At 43.6% G+C, this 17,811-nt stretch overlaps 1 protein-coding gene across 12 annotated transcripts in view; it reads right to left on the bottom strand.

Moving 5' to 3' along the window:
• Window positions 1–13,867, bottom strand: part of LOC133489491 (partitioning defective 3 homolog) — a 268,623-nt gene extending 254,756 nt beyond the window's left edge. For 6 of the 12 annotated variants that reach the window (XM_061798626.1, XM_061798632.1, XM_061798635.1 and 3 more), the window contains exon 1: window positions 13,349–13,815. In XM_061798626.1, coding sequence (XP_061654610.1) covers window positions 13,349–13,468 — 120 coding nt within the window. In that variant the 5' untranslated portion in view covers window positions 13,469–13,815. Of the gene's footprint in view, window positions 1–13,348 lie in introns of all 12 variants that reach the window. The other 6 variants (XM_061798628.1, XM_061798638.1, XM_061798627.1 and 3 more) reach the window with 3 other exon arrangements.
• Window positions 13,868–17,811: the final 3,944 nt, after the last annotated feature.

Genomic DNA, 17,811 nt, shown 5'->3' with positions numbered 1-17,811 from the left:
ACAAACTGTAGACAACTGGTTAGCACATCTGCATCACAAATCCGCCCTCGTCTGTGTGGAGTTTGCATGTTCCCCCGTGCCTGCATCGGTTTTCTCCGGGTACTCTGGTTTCCTCCCACATTCCAAAAACATGCATGGTAGGTTCATTTAACACTCTAAATTGCCTGTAGTTCTGAATGTGAGTGGAAATGGTTGTTTGTTTATATGTTCCCTGCATTGGTTGGCTTCCAGTTCAGGGTGTACCCCGCCTCTCGCCCAAAGATAGCTGGGATTGGCTCCAGCACGCCCGCGACCCTGGTGAGGATAAGCAGTATGGAAAATGGATGGAATGGGTGGATGGGTTACACGTGTCATACCAGTCATCAGATGTGATTTTAACTTCTAATTCAGCTTCCCATTTTGATTTCAGGTATGGTGTTATATTGCCGTTCATTTCCATAAGACTTTCATAAAATCAGGAGATTATTTTTTTACAGTTACGTTTAGGTTTGTATGCATTCAGCATGACCTCTATCACTGGATGCATTGTTTGTGTAAAATATAAACTGCAAATATCTACAACAACTAGCAAGACTCCAGTTAGTTGCCTCCATTGAACTTTTAATGAAACACTGGTTACGTTCTACAGAGTTCTTCAAGCAATATCTCCACTACGCCTGGTCATAGTTTTTTAAGGTGCAATTTTTACTCCTGAACAGTGTCAGCGTCACCAGCATCATCAGGGAAGCTCTTAATCCTGCATTGTGCCGGTTATGGAAGCGGCAACCTCTGGCTGGAACAACCAAATGAACCGGAATGTCATCGGAGCGCACGACTCAACATTAGGAGCAGGTTCTTATCTACAGAATGTATCCCGCATAACAGCAGCACCAATCCAGGTTGGATCATATGACAACTGGGACCATCTTTCACAGAACTCACTCAAGATGACAACCGATAAGACTTCTGATGTTTCATTATTGTCTAAAACAGGGGTGTCAAACGTACAGGACAGCGCTTGCGGGCCAGCCTGAACTGGCCCATATAGGGTTCTAATCCAGCACGCGGGCACTGTCCTGCCCAGCACAAGTTTTAGTTCATTTATATGTATAGACTCTTATTTTGAAACTCCTGCTTTTACTTTGACACAACTACAATTGAACCGGAAGTGCTGTGAGTCACGTGACGTGACTGCACAAAGCTGAGAGAGAAAAAAGATTGGCGCAGCGGGGCACGCCTCCAATCAATATGCAGTAAGAGAGTGAGACTTTGTGTGAAGCAATGCCAATGTATGTATTATATCATGTATTGTTTGTTCAGTAATTCAATGTGCAATTGTGCAGTTAAAAATGAGTTTGTGAAGTTAATTGGGACATCGGTTTAGCCCGGATAAACATGGTTACACAAAGAAATCATGTGAGTGACTCGCTGTGGTGGCGACACCCTGACAAGGAAAAGCTGGAAGTCACTTCTTTAGTGAGATGTAAGCTACAAGATAATTTGATCCATGCTAATAGTTGGAGAGGGGGTTGCTAATTGTTTGTGCAGTCTAATGCTAACCTCATAAAATTAATTGTTTTTTATGGCAAGTGACTGAGTGACAATTCAATAAGTAGCAAATCTGAGTTTCTATTTTGCACTTACTCTGGATGTGTCCTTAATAGACAGAAAATACATTTATTTCATTTTTTTTCTTTCACTCTGTCAATCTGTCTGTATACTTTTACAAGGTAGGAGGATAACTGCACTTTCATTCTAAAAAGTTCCCACTTTAGTTTGTATGGTATGATGAGTCAGTTGAGCCTTTCAAGATTTCCAGATGGATGTGGAAATTTATGTAAATTTAAAGATTTCTAAATAGGTTGTTTTATAAAAGGTAAATACAGTTTGTAGCTCTACTGTGATCTCTAAGTTGCATCTGTAGATGAAAACACTGATTCATAATATTGCTGGAATTGCACAAATTTTTGTTACAACATTCGATTATGATATATGATTTGAAAGAAGATTGGCAACAAGATAATAATCAATAAATGTGAATATTTTCCCTAATGTAGTAGTAGTAATTATGTGCACCCATAAGGATGGTAGAAAAAAGTTGAATTGTCATTATTAATAGCTTATAAGGCCACGGATATACTGGTCCGGCCCACTTGAGATCAAATTGGGTTGGATATGGCCCGCAAACTAAAATGAGTTAAACACCCTTGGTCTCAAATGTCTATTGTCTTTTAGAATTACAACTTGGCGTTACTGACATTTCAACATCCAACTGCATGTTTATCTGACAGTTTTGCCACACAATTCACTTAAATGTATAAGCCTGCTCTATAAATAAAGTTGAGTTGCGTAACTAACACAAGGTATTTCAATTATGTGGTTTCTCAGTCTGAACACTTAAGGGGCACTGTGTAAAAGGAGTACATACAGTAGATGAGAAAAAGAAGAAATGAGACATTGTGAGAGAGAGCTAATGTCTTACGAGTTTGAAATTAAAGTGTTTTGGGATCATCGTTAGCGGTGCGTTTAGGTTTTAAACTATTAATTTAAGCAATTATAAACATTTTTACTTGCAAATTTTCACTATTCATGTTTAGGCGTGGTCCTAAACCCCCATTAATAGCCAGGATTCACTGTAAACAACTGGCTTTTTTTTGTTTTACATTTTTTTCACATCCTGAGCAATTCTTGGGGTATTATGCTGATTAGCATTGCAGTTAAACGGCCCATATTTTGGCTATTTAGACCTCCACAGAGTGACTATTTAAAATGGACTTAGTATGAAAGTGTCAATTTTATTTCAATTTCATTTTATCATACTAGTGTCCAGAAAAGGCCCCTCTGACAGCTACTTCTGTTTGACCCAGTTTTGTATCTCCCCCCTTTTCTCTGATTGGTTGACCCATTTGTGAGAGCACGCTGGCTCGGGAGCGGAAAGGGAAGGCAGAGATCTTCGCTTGTGACATAAATAAGCTTGAGAAATTCAAATGACCTCAGGCTTCTCGGCAGAAAAACGTCTGGAAATCAGGGATGCGTGGACAATTCTAATTCATATTTCACATGTTTACTGAGGCACCATAAAGACATTATTACATCCCAAATACTACAAAATGTTGGTTTGGCAAAATATGTCCTCTTTAAGGCTATAAGATGTAACTTCTGTCGCCCCCTAGGCTGGAATTCAGTTTTACAACAGAAACTTCGATATGACTGGGGGGGGGGGCTTGTATGTGATGATTCTACAACATTCTAAAAAAAATGTTTTTATTGTTTTGAAGGACAGCCCGTGGGGGGAAAAAAAATATGTTTTAAGATATTTCAAGAGGCAATTGTTGTAAATTCACTATTATTGCTGTGTTTTGCATTGCTCAGAGATTGCTGAACATTTATTTTACATCAGGCACCTTGTTGGGCAGCTAAGGGGTCCTCAGGAAGATGTTCGAATTTTGGTCACAGCAGATGGCTGTTAATCATTGAGACCTGTCTAAATTTGTTATGAAGATATCAGATAGTTATATCCCAGGCAGTATAATGCAGACCAAATGAGCGATTCCCTATTATTGCTGAGTTTGTGCATGCATTGTTCGGTGCGTGAATTTTACATCAGGCACCTTGTTGGGCAGCGACTGGGTCTTCGGAAAGAGGTTTTGTTTGTTCGCGCCAATTAGTATTATTATTGTTTTTGTTAGTATTCAATGATTATTTCCTGCTACAGAAATGTAAAATAATACGTTTAGTGAGCTTTTTACAAAAGACAAGGTGCCACGCTCCGCCCATGGTTAATTGTTAAATGGTTAAATGCGGCATTTCTGTGCCGTAATTTTTGATGTGACACCAAGTGAGCCAACGCGAGAAATGAATTGGGCATTCACCAAGTATAAAAAAATAATTAAATACTGAAAAATACAGCAAGGTGTTGGAGGAGCTGAAAGGCAAATCAGCATTGTGCCATCTTCTATAGTAGCAGCTTGGGTGAAAACGACAAAACAAAAAATTACTGCAGGTTCAAGGATGGGAGGAAAAAAAGCAACTGCTTTGAAGTGTTCCCCCTACAACGTTCAATGTAAAAACTGCAACTTTACAGCAAAGCGGATGCAAATGACGCACACACGTCATCTGTTCTAAACATGTTTTTAAAAAAATAAAAAAAGATTCAGTAATCAATAGCTGCTGTAAATCCTAATTTTTCATCATCTAGCTCAAAATGTCTAGTCCACAACAGACCATAGTGGTAAAAGCCGAATTAACTATCCCGACAGCTGATATCCCACAGCGGCCTTGTGGGCTTCAGCTCTCCTGAGCAACGTTAGAAAACTGACGACTGCGGTGAGGTTTGGGAGCAGTTTTCCATCAGGGAGTCATATTTTACACCAGCTTGAAACTTTTTCCCCTCATCAGTCTCATTCCTCAGGTATGAGAGGACTTCTCTGGATGTCAAAGCAAGCATGCTGTTTTTCCTTTTTTCTTCAGGAAGCATTCCTCTGTAATGACAGGGGAAGTTACAGTACAGGCCGCTACGCATAAACATCATAGGGGGAGAAAACAACCAGCCCTGCCTTTTATTCATTATTTGTTATTTATTCAATTAAAAAGGTTTTTAGATGGATCTAAGGTATAACAAAAGGGTGTACCCCGCCTTTCGCCCGAAGATAGCTGGGATAGGCGCCAGCAGCCCGCGACCCTAATGAGGAGAAGCGTTGAAGAAAATGGATGAATACCATGAACATTGTTTTGTTCCAATGTACACATCGTCATAGAAATTCAAGGGTGTTTTAAGCAACCACAGATTTCCCAGCGGTTTAACTCAGGTATGATTACATGTATTGCTCGGTCCCAGAACTTTCTTTCCTAAGCACCGCAGTGTATGAAACAAATTAAAAATGGGGAAATAGACTCGTTAAAGAAAAAGATCTGGGAATAAAAAAAACAACTACAGTTGGATTTCAGAGATTCATCAGATCTGATGACGACATTTGCTGCTATAAAGGAAAGATGGGTAAAAACCCACAACGTTAACAGCCCTATTGTACTGCACTGTGAGCTTTTCATGCGTCTTTATGGATCTGATGTCTGTCTCGCTTTATTTGACACCGCTATGTTCTGATTGGATAACTGGAGATGTTCATAATAACATTAATACAACAACACATGCATAAGCGATCACTAACCGGAATTGTTTATTAGCTTTTTGATAACCTATTAAACAACCTATATCTAATGTACCCACATTGTTAGGAAGAAAATTGACGTATACCTTCATATTAATTGGTGTAAGTATGCATAAAAGCCCTCACTAAATTGCTGCTCAGTGTTTTGGTGGAGGGCGCAAAAAGACGGCGTACGTCTGTAATGGTTAGTTTCGGCAAGTCCTGTAAACAACGAGTGTAGAAAATTTAGGGCTGTGTGAATAATTGAAATTTAGTCGCGATTTTGATTTTGGCTTCTCATGATCATAAAAACGTGATAATTGAAGAAAAAATTAATGTGCCGCGGCGTGGCTTGTGCATGAAAGTTGTAAAACCACCCTAAACACACCCTTGCAGCATGTGACGTATGTTCTTCTGCCCTCCCTGTGCCTGCATTAAGCTGTTCATTGACACCCCAGTTGGAGTTTACAGTAAAACTAAACGTACAACAAAAAGAATTACATGCATTGTATATTCAAATGAGACTCATTGTTTTAGAAATTGCCAGCTTAATGTTAACAGTCAATGGAAAACCCGATTGATGGGCTAGCTAAAATTAGCATTAGATAACCTTGAAATAATGAATATTCACACACAAACACCGTAGTAACACACACACAATACTCACAGGTATATATTCTTCCTACTCTGAAAAAACAGTTTCATAAACTTCTACAAAGACTTTTTTCTTCTTTTTTTTTTTTTTTTTAGCTAACTGTAAATATGTAGCTCCATACATGCATCAACCACACTGCCCCTCAGAGGCCAAGGTGCGCACAGCAGGGAAAGCAGATACAGTCATGGCTTTGGATAAAAAGACAAATGCTTTTTTCCCCGACTGTCTGACATGAAATCAGGTCAATTAGGCTTATAAAATGTATTTAAATTTACTAAATGCGAGAATATTGAAAGAAGGATTTTTTTTTTACAAATATATGTAATAGTCAATACAGTCACCCAAGGGTGCCAATGTTTTTAGCCATGGCTGTATTTATTTTTATTTGTTTTATTTCATTAAATTTTTTTAATATATATTATTATTGTACTTGTTACTAATTTATCTTCTGGTTTTCTTTTAAGTTAATATTTACAGTTGAGATTTGGTAGGTGAATAAATACTAAATTTCAAAAATCAATAAATCATCGTGTTTATTAATTGTGATTTCAATACCAATCAAAATTATGATTATTATTTTTTTCCATTATCACTCAGCCCTAACGAAATTTAAATTTTTAAAAACCAAAACACCAAGCCGCTCTTAAGCAATATGGAAGATTTTGTCCAAAGAGTCCATTTAAACTGATTAGTCACCTTACCCTGTGAAGCGGATAGAAAATGTGTCGGCGTTATAGATATCCGCTTTTATACGGTGCAAAATAAACAATTGTGCCTTGCAACATCCATAAGTGAACGTTTCCTCTGGATCAAAGGGGAAAAAACGTAATCCCGCATAAACACAAATTGATTTGATAAGATGTGAAAGATAGATACAAAGTGTCTAAACATGTTCCGTGGAATTTGATGACACAAATAAAACTCAACTTGGCGGCAAGTTGATTAATTCATACATCCATTTTCTACAGCACTTATCCTCATTAAGGTTACAGTCAGGTGAGTTGGAGTTTCTCCCAGCTGACTTTTGGGCAAGAGGTGAGTAGAGGTGAGCTGCCAGCCAGAAAATAATTTCCAAATTCCTTTTAATGTGGCGGCACACCAATCCTTGAGCCGTCATCTTATCATGGTGGAGGAGTTTGTGTATCCCAATGATCCAAGGAACTAAGTTGTCTGGGGCTTCATGCCACTGGTAGGGTCAAATGGCAAGCAGGTCCTAGGTAAGGGACCAGACAAAGCACGGCTCCAAAAACCCCTATGATGAAAAAAATAAACAGATATAAGTTTCCCTTGCCCAGACGCGGGTCACTGGGGCCCCCCTCTGGAGCCAGGCCTGGAGGTGGGGCTCGAAAGCAAGCCTGGCCTGCACCCATGGCGGGCACAGCCCAAAAAGGGTAACGTGGGTCCCCCTTCCCATGGGCTCACCACCTATGGGAGGGACCAAAGGGGTCGGGTGCAGTGTCAGCTGGGCGGTGGCTGAAGGCGGGGACCTTGGCGATCCGATCCCCAGCTACAAAAACTGTCTCTAGGGACGTGGAATGTCACCTCTCTGGCAGGGAAGGAGCCCGAGCTGGTGTGTGAGGTTGTTCCGACTAGATATAGTCGGGCTCTCCTCCACACACTGCTTGGGCCATGGTACCAGACCTCTTGAGAGGGGTTGGACTCTCTTCCACTCTGGAGTTGTCCATTGTGAGAGGCGCCGAGCAGGTGTTTGTATACTTATTTCCCCCCGGCTCGCCGCCTGTACATTGTGGTTCACCCCGATGAACGAGAGAGCCTCCCTCCGCCTTCGGGTGGGGGGGACGGGTCCTGACTGTTGTTTGTGCCTATGCACCAAACAGCACCCAGTACCCACCCTTTTTGGAGTCCTTGGAGGGGCTGCTGGAAAGCGCTCCCGCTGGGGACTCCATCTTTCTGCCAGGGGACTTCAATGCTCACGTGGACAATGACAGTGAGACCTGAAAGACCCCAATCAGAACCCGAGTGGTGTTCTGTTATTGGCCTTCTGTGCTCACAATGGATTGTCCATAACAAACATCATGTTCAAGCATAAGGCTGTCCACACGTGCACTTGGCACCAGGACACCCTAGGTCGCAGTTCAATGATTGACTTTGTGGATGTCGTGGACACTCGGGTGAAGACAGCGGCGGACCTGTCAACTGATCTGATGATGAGTTGGCTCCGATGGTGGGGGAAGATGCCGGTCCGACCTGGCAGGCCCAAACGTATTGTGAGGGTCTGCTGGGAACGTCTGGCAGAATTCCCTGTCAGAAGGAGTTTCAACTCCCACCTCCGGCAGATCTTCAGCCACGTCTCGGGGGAGGCGGGGGACATTGAGTCCGAGTGCACCATGTTCCACGCCTCCATTGCCGAGGTGGCCAACCGGAGCTGAGGCCGTAAGGTAGTCTGTGCCTGTCGTGGCGGCAATCCCAGAACCCGTTGCTGGACATCAGCGGTGAGGGATACAGTCGAGCTGAAGAAAGAGTCCTATCGGGCCTTTTTGGCCTGTGGGACTCCTGAGGCAGCTAATGGGTACCGGCTGGCCAAGCGGAATGCAGCTTTGGTGGTCGCTGAGGCAAAAACTCGTACATGGGAGTGGTTCAGTGAGGTCATGGAGAATGACTTCCAGACTGCTTCGAGGAAATTCTGGTCCACCCTCCGGCGTCTCAGGAGGGGGAAGCAGTGCACCATCAACACAGTGTATAGTGGGGATGGGGCGCTGCTGACCTCAACTCGGGACATTGTGAGTCGGTGGGGAAAGTACTTCGAAGACCTCCTCAATTCCACCGACAGGCCTTCCCAAAAGGAAGCAGAGTCTGGGGTCTCTGAGGCGGGCTCTACTATCTCTGGGGTTGAGGTCACAGAGGTGGTTAAAAAAGCTCCTCGGTGGCAAGGCCCAAGGGGTGGATGAGATTCGCCCAGAGTTCCTAAAGGCTCTGGATGTTGTGGCGCTGTCCTGGTTGACACACCTCTGCAACATCACTTGGACATCGGGGACAGTACCTCTGGATTGGCAGACTGAGGTGGTGTTCCCTCTTTTTAAAAACGGGGACTGGAGGGCGTGTTCCAACTACAGGGGGATCACACTCCTCAGCCTCCCTGGTAAGGTCTATTCAGGGGTGCTGGAGAGGAGGGTCCTTTCGGGAAGTTGAATCTCTGATTCAGGAGGAGCAGTGTGGTTTTTTTCCTGGCCGTGTAACAGTGGACCAGCTCTACACCCTCGGCAGGGTCCTCGAGGGTGCATGAGAGTTCGCCAAACCAGTCTATATGTGTTTTGTGGACTTGGAGAAGGCGTTCGACCATGTCCCTCTGAGAGTCCTGTGGGGGGTGCTTCGGGAGTATGGGGTGCCAAACCGGGCTGTTCGGTGAAGAGGGTTGGACTCCGCCAAGGCTGCCCTTTGTCAACGATTCTGTTCATAACTTTTATGGACAGAATTTCTCGGCGCAGCCGAGGCGTAGAGGGGGTCCGGTTTGGTGGCCTCAGTATTTCATCTTTGCTTTTTGCAGACAATGTGGTTCTGTTGGCTTCATCAAGCCATGATCTGCAACTCTCACTTGAGCGGTTCGCAGCGGCTGGGATTTAAGATCAGCACCTCCAAATGTGAGACCATGGTCCTCAGTCGGAAAAGGGTGGAGTCGGGGATAAGATCCTGCCCTAAGTGGTTGTTCATGAGTGAGGGAAGAATGGAACGGGAGCTCCATAGACGGATCAGTGCAGCATCTACTGTGATCCAGACTTTGTATTGGTCCGTTGTGGTGAAGAAAGAGTGAAGCCGAAAGGCGAAGGTCTCTATTTACCGGTCGATTTACATTCCTACCCTCACCTATGGTCATGAGATGTGGGTCGTGACCGAAAGAACAAGATCGAAATCAGTTTCCTCCGTAGGGTGTCCGGGCTCTCCCTTAGAGATAGGGTGAGAAGCTTGGTCATCCCGGAGGGGCTCAGAGTAGAGCCGCTGCTCCTCCGCATTGAGAGGAGCCAGATGAGGTGGCTCAGGCATGTGATTAGGATGCCTCCCTGGTGAGGCGTTGTTCCACCAGGAGGAGAGCCCAGGGACGACCCAGGACACGCTGGAGAGACTACGTCTCTGGGCTTGCCTGGGAACGCCTCGGAAGAGCTGGAGTAAGCGGCTGGGGAGAGGGAAGTCTGGGCTTCCCTGCTAAAGCTACTGCCCCCGAGACTAGACCTCGGATAACCGGAAGAAAATGGATGGATGGATGATGGAAGACAAGTTAGCACATCTGCCTCACAGTTCTGAGGATCCGGGTTCAAATCCAGCCTCGCCTGTGCGGAGTTTGCACGTTCTCCCCGTGCATGCATGGGTTTTCTACGGGTACTCCGGTTTCCTCCCACATCAAAAAAACATGCATAGTAGGTTAATTGAAGACTCTAAATTGCACGTAGTTGTGAATGTGAGTGCGAATTGTTGTTTGTTTATATGTGCCCTGCGATTGGCTGGCGACCAGTTCAGGGTGTACCCTGCCTCTAGTCCGAAGATAGCTTGGATAGGCTTCAGAACACCTGTGACTCTAGTGAGGATAAGCGGTACGGAAAATGGATGGATGGATTTTACAGCATCTGTTAGCTTAGCCGCTGGCATGGCTCCACTTTGTCTTGTTAACAGCTTTTTCGGCGACATTTTGTGGTTAAAGGGCTGATAAATGTGGCTTAAAAAGTAATTAAATGGGTGTGTTGTGTCAATTAAATAGTTGGTCGTTTAGTGAGCACACAGCAGTAAATATAAATAACAGTACAGTAGCCTTCCAGACTCCTAGTCAACCAGCAGTGCTCCCCGGCAGACAGAGCATCTGTGAGGGTGTGCGATGGAAGCATGGCCAGGAGCTAAAATACTCACTTTTCTACCACACAAGTGGGATTTAATGACACGTACACACCCTTTTAATTAACTATTGCCTCCTCAAATATGTCATTTCACACTGAAAAACAAGTAATAAGCGTCTAACATGCACCGTAATGGGAGGCAATATAAACTGTAGTAAATTGTAATCTGTTTCAGGCGTAAAACCCTAACCTTAAATGCTTTATTTTGTAACGGTCAGTCATAATTTTGAGACGCAAAACTATTTTAAGACGACAACTTGTTCTTTTAATGCTACTGTTTATCAATATTGGGAAGCTTTATGGACTATTCTGAGACTGCAAGACACTGTTGAAGATAAAATCCTTGTTTTGAGCGGGTAGGTCGTCATTTAATAACCTTTTCCATTACTTCAATATACCAAAATGATTATCTTTAGACTAAAACAGATTTTACTTCAATAAGTCATGGTTTGACAACTTTACTCATGATGAAGACTGTAATAATTATTTAGGAGGTCACCAGACTAATGCTGTACTTTGGAGCAAGTGAGTCAACATTTAGAGATGACTTCATAACAATTAATAAAAACAATGACCAGAAACAGGATGTTCTTTAATTTTGTTTTCACTGCTAAGATGCTAACCAGCTAGCATCTCCTGGAAACTTCTCCGACACTTCTCAAGTGATCCCAACATTTCCTACTGGATCCAAAACATTACAGTACAAGCATAAATAAGTCTGCACGCTCTTGTTGACGCTAACCGGCTAACATCTCCTGGAAGCTTTTCAAATCCTTCCCAAGTAAACAAAATCACTCCTGGTGGATCAAAAAAAAAGTCCATGGAGCCAACAACAACATCAGCTAATATAAGTACCTTCCTGGTGCTTGCATTCTAACCGGTTAGCATCTTCTGGAAGCTTCTCAATTTCTAACACATTCCCAAATGGATCCAAAGAACTCCATGGAACAATACAAGCTAAAGAAAGTGTGCAAACCGTACTGATGCTTACCTGCGGCGGCATGGCGCCGAGGGTAAGAGTACGTACAGCAAATGCAGCGTCGCCGGTTCGTTTTCTCCCCCATTGCTGATAAGACTGAATTGGATGGTTTACGCTTGTAAAGATAGCTTCGCAATTAGTATGGCTTTGACATCATCTTCGCCTATCCACTCCTTGTCCTCCCTTTGTGATACTTTTGTAAAAAGCATGGTAAGGAGTGTAGCTTATTCGCTTATTCATGGAGGTGATGAGCAGTGACATACAAAGATGGGAGAGGGGCTAAAAAAAAATGCATGCACCAAGCAGCTGTTCAATCTAGACACGCCGGTAATATCAGATGATTTTTTCCCAATATCCGGAATAATCAGTGTTACGGCCGTAACAAGTCAACATTCGGTGATTTCCGTAACAAAATACGTATGTTCTGTAACATTTGGCAACTCTGTTATTGTTGTTATTATTGTTATTATTATTATTATGCCAACTGGCGAATGGCAATTATGGCCCAGGACACACAAAGACAATCGGTCTTTTTTTGTCCGGACTTTGCCAGACCATTTTATGTTTTATAAGGCTATCCTATGAGATTATCCTTAGGTCTGAGGTGTGTTAATAGTGAATTTGTCCCCATAATAGGGTCCCAAAGGGGTCAAGCCTGACAATCTTAAATATTAAACATGTTCAATATTTATGAACAAAACTCTTGCGTGTGAGGCCTGTGGGCAAAGCCGACTGCTCGAGTCATGACGCCATGAATTGTGACGTGAGACGGAACATAGCCAATTAAGAAGCGAGCTGAGGAACAAGGAAGAGGCTACAAATACATACGTCCTATACCTGATGTCATATTTCATATGAGTGAGTTCACCAGACAACAAGAAATATTTTCCAAAGAAAGCTTTTTTTTTTTTTTGACTCCACCACCATTCTACAATACTACCACCTCCGGTACCTTTGGAAACACTCGCGAAACATCGGCGCAACAAAGCGGGAAGTGTTTTTCTTCATCTTCACTTTTGTTAGATCAAATTTGATCATGCGAAATTTCTGTCTTGGAGGACTGGATTCTGGGTCGGTGGTGGAAAGAATCTTTCTGTGTCTGGTGTTCTGTGCTGAGACTTTTTAGCTTATATCTGGGGTCTGCAAGACAAACAATCTTTTAAGATTTGACAAATCCATGTTTGTATCAGGTCTAAAATGGAGACTGAAATTCCCAAATGATCCAGCAGTCCCTACTAGATCCCAAACATTTCATTAAACCACACTAGCAAATATATGGGTACACGCTCCTGCTGATGCTAATATGCTAAGGGTAGCATCTTCTGGAAGCTATTCCCGTTCTTCCCAAGTCATCCAAATCACTCCCCAAAAGTTCCATGCAAACAATACCAGCCAAAATGCGCGTGGGCGGTCCTACTGATGCCAACATGCAATGCGGCTAACACCACACAACAACAAAGCTGCAGCCACACAACAACAAAGCTGCAGACGACCTCGCCTTTGGTGGCTTTTTTAATGTGATGTTTTGATTACGAACTTTTGCAACAGATGAATCGCGCGTGCGTGAGATGCGCGTGCACATGCGTAGTGGAAACTTGGAAACGAATTGTTCCAAGTTTGCGCCATGTTGTGTGCAGACATGCACGCGCACGCCCTCCCTCTGGCTAGCAGCAACAAGTAGGGTGGCTAGCCTGTCTTGCTACCATGCTAAAAACAACACCAATAAGACGAGGAGGATTTCGGTTACCTTGGCGATGGCCTTTTTGTACCTCATGACGGCTTGTTGGACGAGCGCGTGCACGTGAATGTTTCCGTCCCCGCACGGCACGACCACGCGCGTCCGTCCGAAGCACACCGTCACTTTCATGGTGTCCTTCCGCGCCCGCTCGATGCTCCCAAGCCCGGCGAGAAGAGTCGCAAGAAGTCCACAAGCGGCATCAGGCGCTGGGGGTTCTCGGTTCGGTTAGGGTCCTTCGGTGGTTGTTCCGCTAAAGCGCAGTCTTTCCGCCTCTCCTCCCGCCGGACGACATGATCGTTTGGTGTGTGTGTGTCTCTCTCTCTCTCTTTCTCTCTCTCTTTCTCTCTCTCTTTCCGACCACCTGTTTAGCGGAGCTCCGTCTATCGATCTCCTTTTCTGCGTCTCCTTCCCGCGCTCGCTCGCGACGCCTCGCAGCCTGCGCGTGCCCGAGCGCCTGTTGGTGCATTCAGGGAAACTCGGGAAATCTCGGACTTCCCAATCCCTAAATAAAATGTGATCGATTGCTGCACAAATAATTCATATCATTTATTGGAACAAACTATTATTTTCTTTATTTATCCAGGTAAGGCAATAGAGAACAGATTCCAATTTGCAATGCCGACCTGAAAGCAAACAGCAGTCAAACAAAGCAAAATAAGAGCAAAGACCAAACATAGACGCCAAACTACAGTGTGATCAGTGTGTTACATAATACACGTTACGTCATAGGAAGAATATTAGGGGCGGCACGGTGGTCGACTGGTTAGAGCGTCACAGTTATAAGGACCGTGGTTCAATTCCCGGCCCCGCCTGTGTGGAGTTTGCATGTTCTCCCCGTGCCTGCGTGGGTTTTCTCCGGGCACCATAGGCGACACGGTGGACGAATGGTTATTATTTCATATTAAAACCTGACGTTAGTTATATAAAAATATATATTTTTCAAACATACAGTGAAAATATTGTATAATGATATGACATAGGGCGGCACGGTGGACGACTGGTTAGAGCGTCAGCCTCACAGTTCTGAGGACCCGGGTTCAATTCCCGGCCCCGCCTGTGTGGAGTTTGCATGTTCTCCCCGTGCCTGCGTGGGTTTTCTCCGGGCACTCCGGTTTCCTCCCACATCCCAAAAACATGCATGGTAGGTTAATTGACAACACAAAATTGCCCGTAGGTTTGAATGTGAGTGCGAATGGTTGTTTGTTTGTATGTGCCCTGCGATTGGCTGGCAACCAGTTCAGGGTGTACCCCGCCTCCTGCCCGATGATAGCTGGGATAGGCTCCAGCACGCCCGCGACCCGAGTGAGGAGAAGCAGCTCAGAAAATCGATGGATGAATAATATTGGGGGTAATTTGGAATATCGTGGATGGATGGATTCTCCTTCGCCTTATTTCATATTAAGACCTGACGTTAGTTATATAAAAATATATATTTTTCAAACATACAGTGAAAATATTGTATAATGATATGACATAGGGCGGCACGGTGGACGACTGGTTAGAGCGTCAGCCTCACAGTTCTGAGGACCCGGGTTCAATCCCCGGCCCTGCCTGTGTGGAGTTTGCATGTTCTCCCCGTGCCTGCGTGGGTTTTCTCCGGGCACTCCGGTTTCCTCCCACATCCCAAAAACATGCATTAATTGGAGACTCTAAATTGCCCATAGGCATGACTGTGAGTGCGAATGGTTGTTTGTTCCTATGTGCCCTGCGATTGGCTGGCAACCAGTTCAGGGTGTACCCCGCCTCCTGCCCGATGACAGCTGGGATAGGCTCCAGCACGCCTGCGACCCTAGTGAGGAAAAGCGGCTCAGAAAATGGATGGATGGATGGATATGACATAGGGTTCCTGACATAATCAGATTCGTCCGGTTGTCTGTGTGCTTTTTATGTTGTTTTCCCCCTCTTTCTAATTTAATTGTAATTCAAGTAAACCACTCTAATCACCAATGTATGCTCAAAATATGATTTTCAAAACAGTATCTATCAGATTCAGAATCATCTTTATTTGCAAAGTATGATAAGTATATGCACCATTTGCACAATTGACATTGTTCCAAGATTATCGCACTGCCAGTCACTTTGTGCATACTTTTCTTGAAGTCTCTGCGCCACTTGCACAATGGTCACTGCACCATACTATTGTTCTATTAGTCATTTCAAACTGCTCTAAATTGCTAGAGGACTCTGCATCACTCCTCAGTGACTGTTTTTTATGTTTTTCTTGTGTTTTTTTATGTTTTTCATGTCTCAAAAGTATTCAGTCAATTGTCTGTTGTCGTACTAGAGCGGCTCCAACGACCGGAGACAAATTCCTTGTGCGTTTTTTATATACTTGGCAAATAAAGATGTTTCGAATACTGATTAATCTATATCCATCCATCCTGGTAACTGGTGACTAAATCCAAACTACCCTGACATTGTTCGGTGCAAAATGAACCACAATAACATTATAGCGCCATGAAAACGTTCCGTAGCGACTCTTACGTTTCCTAAAAACAAGCAGAAGGCCGGGGGTTAAGGCGTCACAAACGCTGAAAACGCTTGCCTTTAAATCACAGCAACAAAGTAACAATGCATGACGCAGACCCTGCACGTTTTGTACTCATGGAATCCTTTATTCAAAGCCATTACCTGAAGTAAAACAAGTCTTTTTTTATTTGTTTAATTGTATTTCATTACATAAAAGGGAAAAAATAGCAGCCATGTTCTCATGAAAACAAAAAAACTTGGGAATAAAAGTAGCCGAGAGAACAATAAATCTTATATTTTGACCCGTTTTGCTCGAAAATATTTCACATTCAAATATCCCTTATAGCCTCAATTAGAATTAAATCCACCGGTCTTCTAAATTGTTTTTAAACCATTTTGCAGACCAGTACCTTAAGTTACCATTTCCTAATTAGTATTATTACAATACCATTAATCAGACCCCCAACAACCCTTAATGATGAACAAAAGTAGTTTTAAGACGTGTGACTTTGTATGCACAGTAGTGGAAATTTTAAATACAAAGTAATGGGAGACTACGGTGGGCGAATAAATAATGTGGCAAGTGTCCATCCACCATCCATTTTCTGAACCGCTTATCCTCACAAGGGTCGCGGGAGTGCTGGAGCCTATCCCAGCTATCTTTGGGCAGGAGGCGGGGTATACCCTGAACTGATTGCCACCCAATCGCAGGGCACACATAAAAAAAAACAACCATTCGCACTCACATTCACAACTACGGCAATTTAGGGGTCTTCAAACAACCTACCATGCACGTTTTTGGGACGTGGGAGGAAACCGGAGTGCCCGGAGAAAACCCACGCAGGCACGGGGAGAACATACAAACTCCACATCGGCGAGTACATAGTACTGTGAGGCAGTCGCTCTAACCAGTCGTTCACCGTGCCGCCTGTGGCAAATATGCTGCTCCCAAATTATGTACAAGTCAGTAGCGCCCTCTAGAGATAAACCAGTGAATATCAATGACGGCCTCTCGTTGTTAGGGCTTGTTGCTATGGTCACGTGTTATGACCTGTCCTTATATAGTGTAAAGACCACAAAGAATCCAGCCCTCCCAAACATGTTTTTTCCCCTAATGTAATTACTTATTTTCCTGATGATAGAGCTAATTACCCTCACTTTTCCATGCAGCTGTGAGGGATGTTTTGACTAATGATTCATTTTCTTGCTATCCTCTGGTAACCAGGGTTAGAGTTTTAAAGTAGCGTTTCAAACCAAGGTTAGGGTTTCGAAACAAGGTTAGGGTTACAAGGTAGAGTTTCAGGTTAAGGTTTCAAAGTAGGGGTGCAAGCCATGGTTATGGAGTCAAAGTAGGGTTTCAAGCCAGGGTTAGGGTTTCAAGACAGGTTCAGGATTTTAAACAAGTCAAAGTAGGTTGTTAAACCAGATTTAGGGTTTCATAGTAAGGTTTCAAGCCACGGTTACGGTTTCAAACCTGGGTTTTGGTTGTAACCAAAATTTGGTTAGCCAAGGTTAAGGTTTCAAATGAGGGTTTCTAGACATTGTAAGGTTTCAAATTAGGGTTTCAAGCCAGGGTTTAGGTTAAAAATTAGGGTTTCAAACCAGGGTTAGGGTTTCAAATTAGGCTAGCCAAGTTTAGGGTTTCAAATTAGAGTTTCAAGACAGAATGAGGGTTTCAAGCGAGGTTAGGTAATCAAAGTAGCGTTTCAAGTCAAGTTTAGTGTTTAAAGCCAAGGTCTAGGTTTAAAATTAGAGTTTCAAAGGGGGATTCAAGACAGTGTTAGGGTTTCAAGTTAACAAGTTAGAGAGTCAAAATGGGGTTCTAACCAGCTTAAGGGTGTCATGCAAATGTCATAATCGTTCATGTTCAATGCTCTCGGTATTGTTAAATAATCCATCCATTTTCCATACCGCTTATCCTCACTGGCCCAAAAGACGACAAGATTGTGAATTTCAAAATCGTGATTTTGCTTTAATGGCGAACCCGGAAGTACTGGCGGTGA

Source organism: Phyllopteryx taeniolatus, chromosome 14 (assembly GCF_024500385.1).
Source record: "Phyllopteryx taeniolatus isolate TA_2022b chromosome 14, UOR_Ptae_1.2, whole genome shotgun sequence".
NCBI lineage: Eukaryota > Metazoa > Chordata > Actinopteri > Syngnathiformes > Syngnathidae > Phyllopteryx > Phyllopteryx taeniolatus.
The sequence above is the reverse complement of the archived record's forward strand: the minus strand, read 5'-3'. Positions and strand labels throughout refer to the sequence as shown.